At 49.2% G+C, this 20,824-nt stretch overlaps 1 protein-coding gene across 1 annotated transcript; it reads left to right on the plus strand.

Moving 5' to 3' along the window:
- Window positions 1-3,272: 3,272 nt before the first annotated feature.
- Window positions 3,273-20,252, plus strand: DPH7 (diphthamide biosynthesis 7; the record flags this gene model as incomplete). Its single annotated transcript, XM_080708414.1, has 9 exons — window positions 3,273-3,431; window positions 5,338-5,468; window positions 7,004-7,091; window positions 7,337-7,431; window positions 8,023-8,189; window positions 13,660-13,729; window positions 13,813-13,878; window positions 14,072-14,235; window positions 19,840-20,252. 9 exons carry the CDS (start codon window positions 3,273-3,275, stop codon window positions 20,250-20,252), a joined length of 1,353 nt encoding a protein of 450 aa, XP_080564540.1.
- Between the last annotated feature and the right edge of the window lie 572 nt (window positions 20,253-20,824).

Here is a 20,824-nt window from a genome sequence, read left to right on the forward strand (position 1 = left end):
TATTAATTAACTTGGAGGTAGAATTTTATTTATCTGCAGTACTGGGAATTTTTTTTATATTTTTATTTATTTATTTATTTGTCAGCTTCTACCTCAAAGTTGTATTATTAGTTAAAATATTAATTAACTTGGAGGTAGAATTTTATTTATCTGCAGTACTGGGAATTTTTTTATATTTTTATTTATTTATTTATTTGTCAGCTTAATTTTGTTTATCTGCAGTACTGGGAATTGAATCCAGGGGATTCTACCTCTGAGCTATACTCCCAGCCCTATTTTTTTATTCTTTTTTGTGTGTGTGGCACTGGTGATTGAATCCAGAGACATTCTACCTTCAAGCTACACTGCCAGCCTGCTTTTATTTATTTGGAAACAGGGCTTTGCTAAGTTTTTGAGGTTGGCATTGAACCTGTGATCCTCCTTTCTTGGCCTCAAGTACTGGGATTAGAAGCATGTGCCACCATGCCTGCCTTTTTGGGGGGATACTGGGGATGGAGCCCAGAGGCATTCTTCCTCCCCAGCCCTATTTTTTGTTCTTTATCTTGAAACAGTCTCACTGAGTTGTAAAGGGCCTAAGTAGCTGAGGCTGTCTGTGAGCCGCAATTCTCCACGTCTCAGCCTCCCAAATGCTGGGATTACAAACGTGCACCACCACGCCTGGCTTTATTCTTTATTTTGAAACAGGGTCTCACTGAATTGTAAAGGGCCTCACTAAGTAGTATCTGAGGCTGTCCACGAACCTCGATCCTCTTGTCTCAGCCTCCTGAATGCTGAGATCATCAACATACTCCACCACGCCTGGCCATCATGCCTGGCTCTTTTTGTTTGCTTGTTTTTGGTTGGACCCAGGAGTATTCTACTTCTAAGCTATACTCTCAGCCTTATTTTATTTTTATTTTGAAATGGTTTTGCTAGATTGATGAGAGCCTCAGTACATGCTGAGCCTGTTCTCGAACCTGTGATTTTTCTGTCTTAGATTATAGGTGAGCCACAATTCCCAGCTGTGTGTCACTTTTATTCCTTTTACTTCTCTGGTTTCACATTGATGCCTCTGGTCTCCTTTCCCCCACCCTTTATGAGGAGTTACTGGGGATGAAACTCAGGGGCAGGCATTCTATCTCCAAGCTACACCCCCAGTCCTATTTTTGTGTGTGTGCGCGGGGAGGGGGGGATTACAGGGGAATGAACGCAGGAGCACTCTACCTTTAAGTTTCTTTTTTTCTTTCTTTCATGGGTCTGGGGATGGAACCCAGGGGCATTCGACCTCCGAGCTACAACCCTGCCCTATTGTTTATTCTTTATTTTGAATCCTGGTCTCACTGAGTTGCAGAGGGCCTCACTAAGTAGCTGAGGCTGTCCATGAATTGCCATCCTCCAGTCTTGGGCTCCCAAATGCTGGATTACAACCGTGCACCACCACGCCTGGGTTATTCTTTATTTTGAAACAGGGTCTCACTGAGTTGTAAAAGGCCTCACTAAGTTGCCAAGGCTGGCTTGAACCGCAGTCTTCCTGTCTCAGCCTCCCAAATGCTAGGATTACAAGTGTGCACTGCCACGCCTGGCTTGCCAGCCTATTTATTTATTTATTTATTTATTTATTTATTTATTTATTTATTGCGGGTCTGGGGAATGGAACCCAGGGGCATTCTACCTCCAAGCTACACCTACTGCCCTATTTTTTATTCTTTATTTTGAAACAGGGTCTCACTGAGTTGCAAAGGGCCTCACTAAGTAGCTGAGGCTGTCTGTGAACCACAATCCCCCGGTCTCAGTCTCCCAAATGCTGAGATTACAAGCGTGCACCACCATGCCTGGCTATTTTTTAATTTATTTTGAAACAGTCTCACTAAGTTGTGGAGGGCCTCACTAAGTAGCTGAGGCTGGCCGAAATTCTCCTATCTCAGCCTCCCAAGTACTAGGATTACAAATGTGTGCCACCATACTCGGCTCTATTTTTTATTCTTTCTTTGTTTTGTGGTACTGGGGGTGGAACCCAGGGGCTTTTCTACCTCCGGGCTATACTCCCAGGCCTATTTTATATTTATTTGGAAACAAGGTCTCACTAAGTACCTGAGTCTGGCTTTGAACCTGTGTGATCCTCCTGTCTCAGCCTCCCAAATGCTGGGATTACAAGTGTGGGCCACCATGCCTGGCTTTTATTCATTTTGAAACAGGGTCTCACTGAAGTAGCTGAGGTTATCCTCAAACCCGTGATTCTCCTGTCTTAGCCTCCCAAGTGCTGGGATTACCTGAGTGGGCTACCACACCCGGCTCTCCTTTTCTGACGATGCTGCCCTTTGGTCCTCATAGCCATGCATCTAAAATGTCGGATGAAGTGTTCTGGTGGTTCAGTGTGGGCTACTTGGCCTCAGTATTCTTGGTGGGAGACAGAGGGTTGGAGGTTCAGGGCCTCGTGCGTCCCTCCTGTTTCCTGCTGCCTGTGCTTCGTTTCCAGCTAAACTTCTAGCTGCAGTCCTCCTTTAGTCCTTAGGCTGGATGTCAGCTTAGAGCTGTCCTAACAAAGAATCACAAACAGGGTGCCTAAGACTTGATGATTGTCTAGAAGTCTCCAGTTGCTGGCAGGGACACACTCCAAAGCTACTGGGAAAAGATGTGGCTGTGCCCGCTGAGCATTTTAACCTCTTGGGCTCGTAGACAGCTTTCCAGTGTCTTCCATGGCCTCTCTTCCTTGGTCTTCCCTCTGCATGTTTGTCTGATTTCCCTTTTCATAGGTATCTATCATACTGAATCAGGGCCCAGCCCTAAGACCTGATTTTAATTTTACCTCTGAAGAATCTATTTCCTCAAGTTCTCATTCTGAGAAGCTGGAGGTTAGGATTCATATATGTTGCGGCCGACCACAGCCAACCCAGTGCCTTCCCAGTTCCTTTCTGTACAGCACCGGAGTCTAGAGTGCCTGTAGTGTCTACTTGGCCTGTAGCATCGACTTGGCCTACCATTTTCCTTCTCTTTCCCTAACCTTCTCCTTCCCACATCCTGCGCCACCTCCTCCAGTCCTGCTTTCCTCCAGCAGCCCGGCGGGCCAGCTCTCCCCGCTTCTCAGACCTTGGCTGGCTGGCGGCCCCGGCACCCCAGGAGGGGGCGCGTCCGGCAGGGGGCTCCGCCGCGATCCGCCGGCCGGCAGGGGGCGCCGCAGCCGAGCTCCCCAGCTCGGCCGGAAGTCCCGCCCCGGCGCCCCGGAAGGAGTCGGGACGCGGCTGGCTGAATGCGCCCGCAGCCCCGCCGCCCGCACCTCGCGCGCTTTGGGCAGGATGGCGAGCGGCTGCGCGCGGGCGCTGCAGGCGGTGGACACCGAATTCACCGCGGACGCCGTGGAGTGGTGCCCGCTCGAAGGCTGCCAGCGCCTGCTGGCCTGCGGCACCTACCAACTGCGCCAGCCGGAGGACGCGCCCGCCGGCCCCGAGGGCAAGGTGCTGGGGCTGCGGCCGGGATGGAGCGGGCCTCCCAGAACGACCCCTGGGATCTGGAAGGCGTCTCGGTGCGGAGCCGGCGCCTTGTGTGTGTGTGGTATCGGGGGTTGAGCCCGCAGGCGTTCCGCCTCTGAGCATCGTTCCCAGCCTGATTTTAGCTTTCTGTGTGTGTGAGGACCTCTCACTGGGGATTGGACCCAGAGGCATTCTACCTCCAAGCTACCTACAGCTTCAGCCCAATTTTTTAGTTGTTTCATTTTCTTGTTTGGAAAGTGTCTCTCTAGTTTGCTAGGGGCCTCGCTAAGTTGCCCAGGCTGGCTTTGAACCAAAGATCTTCCTGCCTCAGCCGCCCACGTACTGGGATTTCAAGTGTTCACCTCCACGCACAGCTCTATTTTATTTTGAAACAGGGTTTTGCTAAATTGCGGAGGGCCTCACGGGGTTGCCGTGGGTGGCTGCGAACCTGTGATCCCCCTGGCTTGCTTCCCAAGTATTGGGATTGCAGGCATGAGCCACCAGGCCCGGCTTTTAACCAGGTGCTTTAAGAAGAACAGTACAGGTCGGGGCTGTTTTGGTAGTTAACCAGCCGAGCTGGGCGCTGTTAGCCTTTTTTTTTTTTTTAACCCCGTTGGGTATTGGGGATTGAACTCGGACTTATGCCTCTGGGCTACATTCGCATGCCCATTTCATTTTTATTTTGAAACGGCCTCACTAAATTGCTGAGGCAGGTCTCCAGTGAACACGGGAACCTCCTCTCAGCCTCCAAATTTCAGGATCACAGATGTGCCACCACACTCAGATTGTCAGCCTCTTTACCATGTGGGGTCTGACTACATGCCAAAAAGATACTTGGCCTGTTCAGAAATTTAGGGATTATTTCCAAGCAGAAGGCCACTCTGCCGGTCCTTTTTTTTTCCAGTAATGGGGTTGGAATCCAGGGGCATTCTACCTCCAAGCCACACCCCCAGCCCTTTTTTTATTCTTTATTTTGAAACAGGGTCTCACTGAGTTCCAAAGAGCCACTAAGTACCTGAGGCTGTCCCAGAACTGCAATCCTCCTGTCTCAGCCTTCTGGATCTGGAATTAAAAGTGAATTTGGGAATCTGGAATTCCAAGTGTGTACTACCATGCCTGGCTTAAGCACTGTATTTTTTTGTTTGTGGGGGGAGGGTACTGGGGATGGAGCCCAGGGGCATTGTATCTCCAAGCTACACCCCTGTCCCTATTTTCTTATTCTTTATTTTGAAGCAGGGTCTCACTGAGTTGCAAAGATCCAGTAAGTAGCTGAGGCTGTCCAAGAACCGCAATCCTCCTGTCTCAGCCTCCCGAATCTGGAATTACAAGCATGTGCCACCACACCTGGCTTAAGCACTGATTTTTTATTTTTTATGTTTTGGTACTGGGGATGGAACCCTGGGGCACTGTACCTCCGAACTACACCTCCAGCCCTTTTTTTTTTTTTTAAGTCTTTATTTTTTGAAGCAAGGTTTCACTGAGTTGCCAAGGGCCTCGCTAAGTAGCTGAGGCTGTCCACAAATTATCCTCCAGTCTCCACCTCCCGAATGCTGGGATTACAAGCATGCACCACCAAGCCCAGCTGCTAGTCTTGGTTAACTCTTTTGCTCCCCGGTCTGGTTTCTCGTCTCTTGCATTCTTATTATCTATCTGTTTAGGTGACTGAGAATGTGGTTTTTGTGGGGGGTGGCGAGTGTACTAGGGATTGAACCCAGGGCATTCTACTCCTGAGCTTCACCCTCGGCTGTGTTTACTTTTTTATTTTGAAACAGGGTCTCGCTGAGTTGCTGAGGCTGGCCTTGAATTTGTGGTCCTCCTGTTTCAGCCTCTCAAGCATGGGAATTGTAAGTGTGCACCACCTTGCCCAGCTAAGAATGTGCATATTTTATAGGGTGGACTGGACAGTGAGGAGCCGCATGTCCGCTTAGGCCGTCTCTACCTGTACAGTTTAAATGAAGGCAACTCTTACTCTCTGTCTGAGGTCCAAAGAAGAGATACTCCTGCAATTCTGGACATGAAATGGTATCACTTTGATAACTACCCACCGGGTCTGGAATTAGTCTTGAGCATCTGCTTACCTAATCGGGGCTGATGCCCAAGTGCCCTCAAAAAGGTAGTACAGGGCTGGGTGTGGTGGTGCAGGTGTAGCCCCAATACTCGGGAGGCTGCGACGGAAGGATTGCAGGTTCCAGGCCAGCTTCAGCCACTTAGATCACATTTCCAATGAAAAGGGTCGGGGGTGGGGGTGTAGTTCAGAGGTAGAATCCCTGCCTGGCCTCAACCCCTAGTGCCAAAAAGTGAAAAGTAAATGAAAAAATAATACTCAGCTCAATACTCAGTACCATCTAACCAAAAGGACAAAACGATAAAACCAAGATAGGGCAACACTGAACTCTGATTGGGCTCATCTTCCTGTCAGTTTCCTAGTCCTTAGAGTCACCCTTGGTCTGGGAATCAGTGTTAGTCCTGATTTTATAAGCTGGGGAACTTAATTAATTAATTTATTTATTTATTTATTTTTGGTGGTACTGGGGATGGAACCCAGGGGCCTTTTACCTCCGGGCTACACTCCACGCCCGGCCTAAAATATATTTTTTTAAAAATAGCCCAGACCTATTTTTAAAAAAATATATTTTAGGCCGGGCGTGGTGGCGCACACTTGTAATCCCCGCACTTGGGAGGCGGAGACAGGAGGATCGCGTAGGTTCGAAGCCAGCTGCCACGCTGGCTTAGGAGACCCTGTTTCCAAAAAATAAAAAAATAGGTCTGGGAGTGTAGCCCGGAGGTAGAAGGGCTTCCAGGAACCCCAGTACCACACACACACAAAAAAAATAAATACACACACACACACACACACACACACACACACACACATTATTTGGAAACAGGGTCTCTTAAGCCAGCTGAGGCTGGCTTCAAACCTGCGTAATCCTCCTGTCTCAGCCTCCCAAGCACGGGGATTACAAGTGTGCCACCACGCCCGGCTGGGAACTTAATTTTTGAGACTAGTATGTGAGTTCTAAGTTGATTTTGGAGCTAAAACATAAATAAATCACTGGGAAAGCCTGGTGTGGTGGTGCACACTTGTAATCCTAGTATTTGGGAAGCTAAGACAGGAGGATTGCGGGTTCAAAGCCAGCCTTGACACTGTAGTGAGGCCCTCCACAACTTAGACCCCGTTTCCAGACCAGAAATAAAATCAGGACTGGGCTCAGAGTGCAGCAGGGTGCCTCTGGGTTCAATTCCCATTGCTACTAGTAAATAAGTAATAAGTTAACTGGGATGCATAATGCTCCCCGTGCCTGAGCATGCATGTCATACCTCCTTTTTTGGTGTGGTACTGGGGATTGAATACAGGGGACTTCTATCTTTGTGCTACACCCTCAGCCCTATTTGTTTTTGGTTTTAAGCATGGCTGTTGAGAGTTTTGCTAAATTGCTGAAGCTGGCCTTGAACCTGTGATCCTCCTATCTCAGCCTTCCAAGAATTGGGATTCCAGGTGTATGCCACTGTGCCTGGCTGTGCCCTGTGTTCTGACATGTGAGTTCTCTCCTCAGGTGCCACATCCCAGTGGATGGCTGTGCGCTCTTAGGCTTGGCAGATGCCAGTGGATCCGTAGAATTGCTTCGCTTGGTGGGCTCTGAGGTCAGTGGCTGGGGCTCGGCTCTGGAGTGGAGGGACCTGGGGGGGGTTGGGTGGGAGTTGTGCCGGTGTAATTTTTTAGAATGTCCCTAACAGATGGCTAAGCCCGGAGACCTTGCTGCAGGGCCATGCTTTGGGAAAGGCCCTTTGAGGTGTGAGCTTCAGTATCAATGGCAGACTGATGTGTTCCCATGGGGGATGAGGGAACAGAGCTTGCCTGGACAGGGGAGCTCCTTTCTTTCCAGTAGAAGAGCAGTGTCATGCTGCAGCCGGCATCCAGCCTCATCGTAGATCAGCAGGCCCTGGCCTTGTCCCTGGATTGGTCCACTGGGAAATATGGAAGGTAAGGGTCAGGCTCGACTGCGGCCTCAAGTCTTTCCTCAGAGGGTCAGGTGTTTTTTTTTCATGCCAGAGAAAGTTAAAGCCACCTTGTGGGAACTTTGATTTCTTAAGCCTGGAATGTCATTACTAACCCTAATCTTAAAAAGAAAAAGGAAATTCTAGTATTTTAAGTAAATGACAGTAATGTAATCAGGGAGGGGCTGCACTGGTTTTTGTGGTCTTTTGGGGGGGGGCTGCAAATGGAACCCAGGGGCATCCTACCTCCGAGCTACGTCCCCAGCCCTATTTTTCTTCTTTATTTTAAAATAGGGTCTCACTACGTTGGAAAGGGCCTCACTAAGTAGCTGAGGCTGTCTGCGAACTGCAGTCCTCCTGTCTCAGCCTCCCGAATGCTGGGATTACAAGTGTGCGCCACTTCGCCCGGCTTTCTGTGATCATTTAAATGGTAGCTTTGGCCTTTGCCAGATACCCAGGCCCTAGACTTCTTAGGGATGTGTCCATTTGAGAGACGCTCTCCTGAGATGTGTTTGGGGCCCAGAAGAGGGTGGCGAGGACAATTCAGCAGGCTTCTTTGTTGGCTCCCTGTGTCTAGGGCCAGTGACCAACCCTTGAACATCGTCAGCAGTGACTCCAAAGGGCAGCTACATCTCCTGGTGGTGAATGAGGCGGGAGTCCAGCAAGTGGCGTCATGGCTGGCACATGACTTTGAGGCCTGGATTGCTGCTTTCAATTACTGGCAGACAGAAGTCGTGTACTCAGGTTGGTGTTCCTCCATTGGATGTCTTCACACTCCTGCCCCAAGGGACTTGCGAGGGAGAGAGTGAGCCTTGGGCTGAGGCCATGGTTCTGTGTGCAGTGGGGTGTGGAGGGCCTTTTGTGGGGAGTGCGTTTCTTGGGCAGCAGCTGTGGCTGGTCCCACTCACTGTTCCTTAGGCCTGATACAGTTTGGTCCAGTGTTCCAAGCCTTGGTGGAGGTGTGGAGGAACAGGCACCCCGTGGCGCACAGCGTAGAATCCTTTCGCCCTCAGTCCACGTTCCACTGTTTGCTATCTGTTCACCTCATCATGTTTGATTTCAGGTTGCATCCTTTCTGGATGCAGTTTTCCCTTTAAAAGAAAACAGAAGTAAGGTGAATTCCTGGTCTTTTTGAATAACCTGTACCTTGAGAAATTAATAGGACTGGGCAGCTTTGGGTGGCTTCTCAGACTTAGGTGGAGGTAACTGAAGGGAAGTGGGAGGATTGGGTTCTGGGAGAAGACAGAAGTCTCCAGATTTGGAAGGAGCTGAAGAAAAGAATCGACTCCTTTATTCAAACTCTATTTGACTGATGATAGTCGGCCAAAGTCCTAGGTAGAGTGTGACTGGGAGTATGCTTTTAGACTGAGGAAACCACACGGTTTTAGCCAGTTTTACAGGCTCCCTGCCCAACCACTTTTTTTTTTTTGGTGGTACTGGAGATTGAACTCAGGGGTGTTCTACCTCTGAGATACATGCCCAGACCTATTTTACTTTTTATTTGGAAACAGAGTCTTGCCAGGTTATTGAGGTTGACTTTAAACCTATGATCCTCTTGTCTCAACCTCTCAAGTACTGGGATTACAGGCCCAAACCACCCCTGCCGAGGTCTCTCCTAGTGGCTGTAGCTCGGTCCAGGCTTTGGTCCTAGGCAGCTTTTTCCCACAGCCAACATGCGTCCCCCAACTCTGCTCTTACGGTGGTGATGCCTGGTCTCCTGGATTGCCCTTTGTTATACTTTACTGCTCTGTTCCATATACACAGAAGTGTTTGGTTTCCGCTGGCTTCTATCTGGACCCTTTGTTAACTCTAATTTCCTCATTTCAGTTACTGTTGTCTGAAAGCAGGCACATTTTTGTCATATAACCCACACCTTATATCTTACTATTTTTTTGGTACTTGTGATGGAACTCAGAGGTATTCTACCTCCAACATACATACACCCACAGCACAGCTCCCCCCCCTTTTTTTGGTGGTACTGGGGAGGGAACCCAAGGACATTCTATCTCTGAGCTCCACCCCCAGCCCTATTTTGGAACAGGGTCTCACTGAGTTGCAAAGGACTAAGTAGCTGAGACTGTCCATGAACCACGATCCTCCTGTGTCAGCCTCCCAAGTACTGGGATTACAAGCGTGCGCCACCATGGCTAGCAACCTAGACCTTTTAATCTGAGGTCCAGATTTGGTTTGTTGGTTTTTTTTTTTTTTGGGGGGGGGTCTTTTTTCTTTTCTTTTTTTTGGGGGGGGGCGGTTCTGGAGAAGGAACTCAGGGGCATTCGACCTCCGAGCTACACCCCTGCCCTATTTTTATTCTTTATTTTGAAACCGGTCTGAGTTGCAAGGGGCCTCACTAAGTAGCTACGGCTGTCCACAAACCATAATCCTCCAGTCTCAGTCTCCCGAATGCTGGGATTACAAAAGTGCGCCACCACATCCTGCTCCAGATCTGTTTTTCTTGCCAGGATATTTCCATGTGTTTAGAATTGAGCTTGTTCCTCTGTGCCACTGCACCTGTAGGCCTCTCCTTCCTTAGTGGCCTGCTGCTGTGTAGTGTTTGGTCACTAGGATCAGGAGCCTAGAAGCCATTCCTAGCACTGTCTGTTGTCTGTCTGGAGTTAAGCTCTTTTAGAATTGGCCAGCTCTTGCTCTCTTCTCTGCAGCCACCTTGTTTAGGCTACCATGTCATCTAGTTGGCTGCAGCAGAGCACAAGGGGTGGCCCTACATCCGTTCCTGACCCTCCCAGTCATTCTCCACACAGCACCAGGGCGATTATTGTAGTAACTTGCAAATCTTACCACACCTCTTCCTCTTTCATTCGGGATACTTGATGATACTCGTCAAGGCGGCCTTATGTGGTCTGGCTCTTGCTTACCTTTCTTTCTTTTTGTTGGAGCGGTGGTACTGAAGATTGAACGTAGGGGCATTCTGTCTCTGAGCTATGCCCCCAACCTTTTATTTTTTCTTCTTGCAGCACTGGGGATGGAACCCAGGGGCATTCTACCTCTGTGTACACCTCCAGCCCTATCATGTTTATTTTGAAGCAAGTCTCACTGAGTTGCAGAGGGCCGGCCTCACTAAGTGCCTGAGGCTGTCCATGAACTGCAGTCCTCTATTCCTAGCCTCCTGAATACTGGGATTACAAGCATGTGCCACCATGCTTGGCTCTATTCTTCTAATTTTTTTTTTTTTTTTTTTTGAGGGTCTGGGTGTGGAACCGAGAGACATTTGACCTCTGAGCTACATCCCCTGCCCAATTTTTTACTCTTTATTTTGAAACAGGGTCTCACTGAGTTGTGGAGGGCCTTACTAAGTAGCTGAGGCTGTCCGAGAACCGCGATCCTCCGGTCTCAGCCTCCCAAATATTGGGATTACAAGTGTATGCCACCACGCCCGGGTCTATTCTTTTATTTTGAAACACAGTCTCACTAAGTTGCTGAAGCTTGGCAGCAAACCTGTCATCCTCATGTCTCCCAATTACTGGGATTATAAGCATGTACCACCATGCCCAGCTTGAAGCTTAGTTAATTCAGAGCAAGAATGTGATAGGTGCAGTGATCTAATTATTCAAGACTAACTCATTCATTCAACAAATATTTATTGGATATTTGTAATGTGCCACACACTTTTCTTTGTGATAGGGTTATATCCACAAACAAAACTGATTAAAGTCCCAACTTTAACCAGGCTTCTGTTGAATAGGAGAAAAATACACATGAAGCACAATAGATATGAAGGAAGTCGCACAGTAGCTGGACCTGACGGTGCCAGCCTGTAGTCCCTGTACTTGGGAGGCTGAGGGAAGAAGATCACAGATGCAGGGCCAGACTCGGCAATAAAGGGCTGGGGTAGAGCTCAGTGGTAGAATATCTTTGGGTTCAATTCATAGTACTACCAAAAAAAATGCAAAAAAGTAAGAAAGGTAGAAGAGGAGGGGACCTGCCATAGCTTGGTCCAGGTGGGCGGCAGGGCTGAGCCTGGTGTAATAGAAGAGCCAGGAGGATGTGGTGAGTGAGGGACAGGAAGAGGGTGAGGTCAGAGCAGCAGGGCCAGGGCCTTGCAGGCTGCAGAAGCAACTAGCTCCCACTCAGAATGAGACGGGAGCAATTGCAGGCTATTGAGTAAAAGAATGACTTTTGTGTGTGTGCTACTGGGGATGGAACCCAGGAGCATTGTACCTCCAAGCTACACCCCCAGCCCTATTTTTTTAGTCTTTTTATATTTTTGAAAAAGGGTCTCACTGAGTTGCGAAGGGCCTCACTAAGTAGCTGGGGCTGTCTGTGAACTGTGCTACTCCGGTCTCAGCCTCCTGATTGCTGGGATTACTAGCATGTACCACCACACTTGGCAAGAATGACAAGTTGGGGAGGGCAGAACCTGGAAACCTGTCATCCAGGTGAGGGTGAGAACGCATCAGACCAAGTTGAGAGGAAGGGAGGGGAGGAAAAGTTGGATTCTGGTTATATGTAACAGTAGATCCAGCAGATTTCCTGACGGGTATGTGTGTGGCGAGCGAGAGGAAGAGGGTGTAGAGCTTTAGCTGGCCCTCTGTGCATATTTGCCAGATGCCAGAGAATGGTAGGTTGTATTTGAGGCTCACCTTTAGGCTTTATGCCTGCATCAGCTGATTCTGCTGGTGTACTTAGTTGTCACTCATGTGTTCACTCCATAGTCCTTGTGTCTGATGGGTCCATGGTGGATGGATGGATGGTTGTAGATTGGAGTGTCCAGTGGTAGGTGGACAGGTGGTTGATGTTTATGTACTGCTGATGCATGCATGGTGGCGATGAGCGGATGAATCGTAGTAGATGATGGGTGGATGGCAGATGGTGATGTCCTGATGATGGTGGACAGAGGTAGATGGTGGGGATACTGATGATGTAGTAATGATGATGAGTGGTGGGTGGTGGTGATGGAGGGATGGTTGGATAGTGGTGGTGCGCTGATGGATAGATGGGGGTTGAGGGTGGCAGGGGGTGGTGGACTGTGGTGATGGTTACTGGAGATGGATGGATGGTTGGATAGTAGTGGTGTGCTGATGGATAGATGGAGGTTGAGGGTGGCAGGGGGTGGTGGACTGTGGTGATGGTTACTGGAGATGGATGGATAGTAGTGTTACGCTGATGGATGGGGTTGAGGGGTGGCAGGGGATAGTGGACTGTGGTAATGGTTACTAGTGATGAATGGTGGTGGTAGTAGATTAGTCTGTCAGTGGATAGAAGATGGGTGGGTGGTGGGTTAAGTAGCTAGGCCTTGGCATTTCCCATTTGCTCCTCTTCACCCCACCAAGTGGGCCCTGGTATTGAGCATTTCTTCCCCTCTGATAGGATACACCCCACCCTATTTCTTTCTTTCTTTTTTTTTTTTTTTTTTTTTTTTGGTGGACTAGAGATGGAACCCAGGGGCATCCGAGCTACACTCCCAGCCCTGTTTTTAAATTTTTTATTCTTTATTTTGAAACGGGGTCTCACTGAGTTGCAAAGGGCCTCACTAAGCAGCTGAGGCTGTCTGCGAATCATGATCCTCCTGTCTCAGCCTCCCAAATGCTGGGATTATAAGCGTGCACCACCACGCCCGGCTTCTCACCCTATTTCTTCTACCTCTGGGCTACACTCCCAGACCTATTTTATATTTTATTTGGAAACAGGGTCTCTTAAGCCAGCTGAGGCTGGCTTCGAACCTGTGTAATCCTCCTGTCTCAGCCTCCCAAGCGCGGGATTACAAGCGTGCGCCACCACGCCCGGCCTTAAGAGTCTGTTTTGTTGTTGGGTTTCAAAGGACATTTTCCTTTACAACTCATGATGTGTGTGCTACAGTGTGCAGAAGTCTAGTCCACTGCCTCCTAAATAGAGCTCCTGGCTGGGGATATTGGATGCGGCCACTGGCCCAGGGCAGCCCTCATCTCATAGAAGGCAGCATGGCCAGGTGTGAGCCGGCCACGCCTCTCAGGATTAGGGCACCTTACGCCTGCAGCTTCTGCTCTCCCTTTGTTCCCCCACCTGTAGCCTGTCGGCCTTTCCTCCTTCCCTCGGCCTCCTTCCAATGCGAATGTGGTTAGGGTAGAGCAGTGGCCACTCCTGCAGCTCTCCTGCCAGATAGCAACCTGAAACCATGGAAGACAGTCACCAGGGACTCCCTCCCACAGGCACCCTTCCCCAGGGAGTGGACACCCTGTTGCAAGTGCCATTGCTGGTAGGCTTCTCTTTGTCCACACAGGGGGGGATGATGGCCTCCTGAAAGGCTGGGATAACAGGATGTCTGGTATGTCCATCTTCACCAGCAAAAGGTAACAACCAGGGCTCAGAACTTGGGCACAGCCCCTTCCTGGTACCTGCCCGAGTGCCTGCTCACATCTCCCCTTTGCTGTAGACATTCCATGGGTGTGTGCAGCATCCAGAGCAGCCCCCACAGAGAACACATCCTGGCCACTGGGAGGTGAGTGCCTGGGCGGGTTCCCAGGGCTTTATGTGGCACATGTCATGTGGTTTGGTCCATCACCTCTCAAACCACGGGGTATCTGGTGTGGGAAAGGGGCCTTTGTTGTCCAAGGATGGAAGGGAGGGTCTCCTGGGAGGTGTTCCCTGCCCCAGGCCCTTGGGAAAACAGTGACTGGTTTTCCTGCTTCCAGCTACGATGAGCACATCCTGCTGTGGGATACGCGGAACATGAAGCAGCCGGTGGCAGACACACCCGTGCACGGCGGAGTCTGGAGGCTCAAGTGGCACCCAACCCAGCACCACCTGCTCCTGGCAGCCTGCATGCAAAGTGGCTTCCGGATCCTCAGCTGCCATGGTGCTGGGGGTGAGTGGGGACCTGCAGGCCAGCCTGCCACCCACGTCGTGCCAGCACAGGACCTCGGGTTCCACTCATGGGGCTTCTCCCTGCTCAACTTAGCTGCTCTGGTTTCTCCTGCATTTTGGTTATTTCTCTGGACACCACTGGGGTACCATTTAGGAGCCTTTGTATTTTCTGGTTATTGGGAATTGAACTCAGGGATATTCTGCCTCTGAGCTACATCCCCAGTCCTATTTCTTATTCTTTTTTTTTTTTTTTTTTTTTTTTTAATAGCGGTACTAGAGATGGAACCCAGGGGCATTCTACCTCTGAGCTACACCTCTAGCCCTATTTTTTATTCTCTATGTTGAAACTGGGTCTCATTGAGTTACAAAGGACCTCACTAAGTAGCTGAGGCTGTCTGTGAACCATGATCCTCCCTTCTCAGCCTCCGGACTGCTGGGATTACAACCGTGCGCCACCACGCCCGGCTTTATTCTTTATTTTGAAGCAGGGTTTCACTAAATTGCGGAGGGCCTAAGAAGCTGAGGCTGGCCATGAACCTGCAGCCTTTCTTTCTCTGCCTTCCAGTACTCGGATTACAAGTGTGCACCACCATGCCCAGCATTCTACCTCTGATCTTTAAGTTTTTGTTTTTTATTTGGAAACAGCATATCAATAAGTTGCAGGGGTTCTTATGAGGTTGCTGAGGCTGGCTTTGAACTTGCAATCCTTCTCTCTCTGTCTCCCAATCAATTACTGGGATTATAGGCGTGCTCCACCATGTTGGGCTTTATTTTCACCTTTTTTTGTGTGTGTGGTACTGGGGTAGAACCCTTCTACCTCCGGGTTACACTCCTAGACCATTTTTTATTTGGAAACAGGGTCTCTTAAGCCAGCGAGGCTGGCTTTGAACCTGCACGATCCTCCTGTCTCCACCTCCAAGTGAGGGGATTATAAGTGTGCACCACCACACCCGGCCAAATTTTCGCCTTTTTTTTTTTTTTTTTTTGTGGTGCTGGGAGTGGAACCCAGAGGCTTTCTACCTCCGGCTATACTCCCAGCCCTATTTTATTTTATTTTATTTATTTATTTACTTTTTTTGTGGTACTGGGGGGTGGAACCCAGAGGCTTTCTACCTCCGGGCTATACTCCCAGCCCTATTATATTTTTTGTGTGGAAACAGGGTCTCACTAAGTTGCTGAGAGCCTCACTAAGCAGCTGAGGCTGGCTTCGAACCTGTGTGATCCTCCTGTCTCAGCCTCCCAGGTGCGGGGGTTACAAGCGTGCGCCACCACGCCCGGCCCTATTTTATATTTTATTTGGAAACAGGGTCTCACTAAGTTGCTGAGAGCCTCACTCAGTAGCTGAGGCTGGCTTCGAACCTGTGTGATCCTCCTGTCTTAGCCTCCCAAGTGTGGGGATTACAAGCGTGGGCCACCGGCTAAATTTTCACCTTTTTGGAAAATTTTGTTTATTTTTGTAGATCATATTGAAAATGGCATACATTCAGACTGTGCTTGGTGCCCTCTCCCACCCCCCACTATTTTCACCTTTTAATAAGAGTGTCTGAACCAGGCGTGGTGGTGCACGCTTGTAATCCTAGTACTCAGGAGGCTGAGACAGGAGGATTGGGCAGGTTTGAAGCCAGCCTCAGCTACTTAGTGAGGCTCTCAGCAACTTAGTGAGACCCTGTTTCCAAATAAAGTGTAAAATAGTCCTGAGAGTACGGCCCGGAGGAGAAAATCCCCTGGGTTTCACCCCCAGTATCACATACACACAAAAAGAAAAGAATTGTAGGTTCGAGGCCAGCACGTTGTAATTTAATGAGATATTGTTTCAAAATTAAGAAAATAACCAGATGTGTTCATGCCTGGTTATAATCCCAGTACTTGGGAGGCTGAGACAGGAGGAACATAGTTTGGCAGCCAGTCTCAGCAGCTTAGCAAGGCCCTCCATAACTTAGTGAGACTGTTTCAAAGCAAAATAAAATAGGCCTCGGTATAGCTCAGAGTTGGAATGCCCCTGGGTCCATCCCCAGTACCACACAAGAAAAAAGAGGGGGCTGTGGTGTAGCTCAGAGATAGAGCACTCCTGGGTTTAAACCCCACTACCTTTTTATTAAGAAGAAAGTCTGCCGGGCATGGTGGCCACGTTTGTAATCCCCACGCTTGGAAGGTGGAGACAGGAGGATCGTGCAGGTTCGAAGCCATCCACACTGGCTTAAGAGACCCTGTTTCCAAATAAAAATATAAAAATAGGTGTCTGGCAGTGTAGCCCGGAGGTAGAAGGGTTTCTAGGAACCCCAGTACCACAAAAAAAAAAAAAAGAAGAAGAAGAAGAAGAAAGTCTGATTCAGATTTGTGTTTTCCCCTTTACCAAAGTGTGGTATGGTAGTTTTAAAAATCCTAGGTTAGCTGGGCGCCTGCATGTGCCAGTAAATGGAGTCTGAGGTAGGTGGGTTAGGGTTCAAGGACAGTCTCCACAGCAATGACATGCTCGTGGACCTCAAAAGACCCTGTTTTCAAGTAAAAATGATTTAGGGCTGGGCGTAGAACTCATAGGTAGAGTGTCTCTGAATTCAACCCTCAGTGCCAAGCACGCACACAAAAATCTAGGTAGAAAAGTAGGGCATGGTGGATCACACTTGTAATCCCAGCATTTGGGAGGCTGAGACAGGAGGACTGCGGTTCGAGGACAGACTCATCTACTACTTAGGCCCTTTGCAACTCAGTGTGATCCTGTTTCAAAATAAAGAATAAACATAGGGCTGGGAGTGTAGCTCAGAGGTCGAATGCCCGAGTTCCATGCCCAATACCGCAAAAAAGAAAAGAAAAGAAATCTAGGTAGAAGGACTTTTTTTTTTTTTTTTTTTTTTTGGCGGTAGTGGGGATGGAACCCAGGGGCATTTGGCCACCGAGCTACACCCCCTGCCCTATTTTTTATTCTTTATTTTGAAACAGGGTCTCACTGAGTTACAGAGGGCCTAAGTAGCTGAGGCTGTCTGTGAATCACGATCCTCTGGTCTGTGCGCCACCACGCCCGCTTGCTACTGAAGGCTTTGATCCTGCGCTCAGGCTAGCCGGGGCACTGTCTGATCTGAGCCTCTTTGTTGCCCTGTGCTAGCAGTGACCTTATTCTGCCTACCCTCCTCCAGTCTTAGTGGCTTTTCTACTTTCTGTAGTTCTACAGGTCCCAGGGTATTTGGCACCCTAAGTATTGAGCTGTACCCCCAGACATTTAAAGACTGCTTTTTTCTTTTTCCTGTGGTACTGGGTTCATTTTACCTCTGAGCTACACCCCAGTCCTGTGTTAAATTTTAATTTTAAAACAGGGCCTCACTAAATTGCTGAGGCTGGTCATGAACCTGGGGTCTTTTTGTCGGCCTCCCAAGTACTAGGATCGTAGGTGTGCCCACCACACCCAGCTCCCATCGTTTACAGTTGTGAGTAGATTTCCTCCAAGTTGCTGAGTTTGGCCTTGAATTTGGGATTTTCTTGCCTCATCTCAGTTTCTGGGATTATAGGTGTGTGCTGTTGAATTTACCTAATTTTAACCATTTTTATTTATTTATTTTGTGTTACTGGGGATGGAACCCAGGGACAGTCTACTTCCAACTACACTCCAGTTCTATTTTATTTATTTATTTACTTGTTTATTTACTATTTATTTACTTATTTTTCGCAGTACTGGGGATGGAACCCAGGGACATTCTACTTCTGAGCTACACCCTCAGCACTTTTTTTTGTGTGTGGTACTGGGGGTGAAACCCAAGGGCTTTCCTACCTCCGGGCTATACTCCCAGACCTATTTTTTTATATGTTATTTGGCAACAGGGTCTCACTCAGTTGCTGAGAGCCTCACTAAATAGCTGAGGCTGGCTTCAAACCTGTGCCATCCTCCTCTCAGCCTCCCAAGCACTGGGATTACAAGCGTGCGCCACCATGCCCGGCTTTGGGCTGTAGTTTAAGTGTCGGTTCTGTTCCATCACGTGTCTATTGGACTCCCCTTCTGATGTGGAACCCCTCTGTTCTCAGACCTTCACTTTGTGCAGTTAGGTCTCAGTCATCTCACCAGCCTGCCCCTTGCGGCCTCGTAGCGCTTAGCTCATTCATGGTGTCTTTGTCCACTCCATGGTTGTATGCTTTGTAGAAGATGATTTTCCAGGAATGGGTTGTGAGTTGAGTGGTACCTGAGGGTTCCCGGGGGCCCTTACTGTCCTGTGGTGCTCTCTGGGACAGCCTCCCGGGGGTGTCCTCCCAGGGTAGCCCACTGTGCTGCCCGAGGGCCCCAGGGCTTGGCTGTTCCTTTTGGAGCCACCTCTCCCAAGTCAAGTCTCTGGGCTTTGTGCCTGGCTCTGCTGTGGCCTGTGTGCCCTTGGCTTTTTCATCGGTGCTCGTTCTGCTTCAGCTCAGATGCTGTGGCAGCGCCCTGCGCATCATGAGTAGCGGCACCGGCACCTTGTGAGGTCAGCAAGGCCCTCTGCAGCTTAGTGAGATCCTGTTTCAAACTAAAGAATAAAACATAGGGGTAAGCCAGGCGTGGTGGTGCATACTCGTAATCCCCGCGCTTGGGAGGCTGAGACAGGAGGATCGCATAGGTTCAAAGACAGCCTCAGCTACTTAGTTGGGCTCTCAGCAACTTAGTGAGACCCTGTTTCTAAATAAAATATAAAGTAGGTCTGGGAGTTTAGCCTGGAGGTAGGAAGCCCCTGGGTTCCACCCTCAGTAAAACACACACACACACACACACACACACACACACACACACACACACACGTAATCCCAGCATTCAGAAGGCTGAGACAGGAGGATCGTGGTTCACGACCAGCCTCAATCACTTAGGCCCTTTGCAACGCAGTGAGCTCCTGTTTCAAAATAAAGAATAAAAAATAGGGGTGGAGGTGTGTGGCTCAGAGGTAGAATGAATGCCCCTGGGTTCCATTCCCAGTACCACAAAACAAAAAGGCTGATGACATTGCACAACACTGAGCCCGGCGAATCCCTTTTTAAACTTGAGACCAGGACTTGCTAAGCTGTCCAGGCTGGACTCAAACCTGTGATCCTTCTGCCTCAGTTTCATTTCAACATCTGCTGCCAGACTCTCTTTTGGGGGGTACTGCAGATTAAACCTAGGACATTCTACCTCTGAGCTACACCTCTACCCCTATTTTCTGTATTTTAGTTTAAAACAGAGTATCACTAAGTTGCCGTGGGCCTTGCTGAATTGCTGAAACTGGTCTCAAACCTATGATCTTCCCGTCTCAGCTTCCCAAGTACTGGGATTACAGGTATTTGCCACCGTGCCCAGCCAACCCCAACTGGTTTTAAATCTTAACTGAGGTATATCCCTCTCTGAGAAGCTTTTGCTAAGCTTTCCAGCCCGGAGAAGCCCACAGACCCGTGGTTCTGTGCACTGGTGTTCCTTTCCGAGGTACATGGTGTTTGCTGCAAGAGTCATGTCTGTTTCTCTGTGCCTGAGGACTTTCCTGTAGACACAGGCAGCTCAGAAAACTGCTTGCTGAGGAAGCCTGCTCCCGGGGTCTTCTGTTAAGGGTGAGTGGGTCCCTCTGTTGAGGTGACCAGCTGCAAGTAACAGTTTTCCTGTTTTGTCTTGCACCAGAGGAGAAGCCAGAAGTGACAGTCTTGGTGTCCCACACATTGCCCAACTCTCTGGTGTATGGGGCCGACTGGTCCTGGCTTCTCCTCCCCTCCCTGCTGTCCAGCCCCTCCTCGTCCTTTCCTCACAGCGACATGGGTGCCAAAAAGGTAGACCAGACCAGCAGCCTGAAGGTTACCACGTCACCAGCTACCTCCCTTGAAGCAACTGAAGATGAGGATGGGGAGAGCAGAGCCAGGACCGCTGGAGTCAGGCCGATGGCAGAGGACACGAAGAGTAGCAACCGGCCGCACACCGCAGCCAGGGTGTGTGACTGGGCCTTGTGTTCTGAAGGAATGAGCTTGGACATCAGCCTCCTAGCCACCTGCTCCTTTTATGACCATGTTCTCCATCTCTGGAAATGGGAGGCCAGCTGAGCTGGGCTCATGGCGGCTCCCCCGGCTACACCAGTGACTCCTAAAGTGAGAGCCCTTTCTGCTGGGCCACTGGAGAGGGGCTGGCGGGATAGGTCTGGCCGTAGTTGGGGTGTTATAGCTCCGAAACTAAGTTTCTCTGGGTAGATTGCCACTTTCAGCTCTTTGTATATGTTTAAGCATTAAATGATGCTTTTTTTTTTTTTTTTTTACTCAATACCATCAGAAGTAATTTTATAATTGCAGAAATTTTGGTGCTGGGGTTCAAATCCGTAGCCTTGCCTATTATTAGGCAGGTACTCTGCCACTGAGCTACATGTCCAGTCTGGGAATAATTATTAAAAAAGGAAAAGATCATCTTGTGTATATATGTTCTGAGCTGTCTCAAGGGTCAAAAACGAAGTCAGTGTGAAACACTAATCACTTCTTCTGTGGCATTAATAAATTGGTCGGCTTCAAAATCTTAGATGATGACTGTGGGAAGACAGGTTGCAGGTGACCTATCCGGTTCTCACTTTGGATTTCTTATATTTGGAAGGAATTCTGCAACTGGGCTTATCAAATCCTCAGCATTT

Source organism: Muscardinus avellanarius, assembly GCF_963383645.1.
Source record: "Muscardinus avellanarius genome assembly, chromosome: 13".
NCBI lineage: Eukaryota > Metazoa > Chordata > Mammalia > Rodentia > Gliridae > Muscardinus > Muscardinus avellanarius.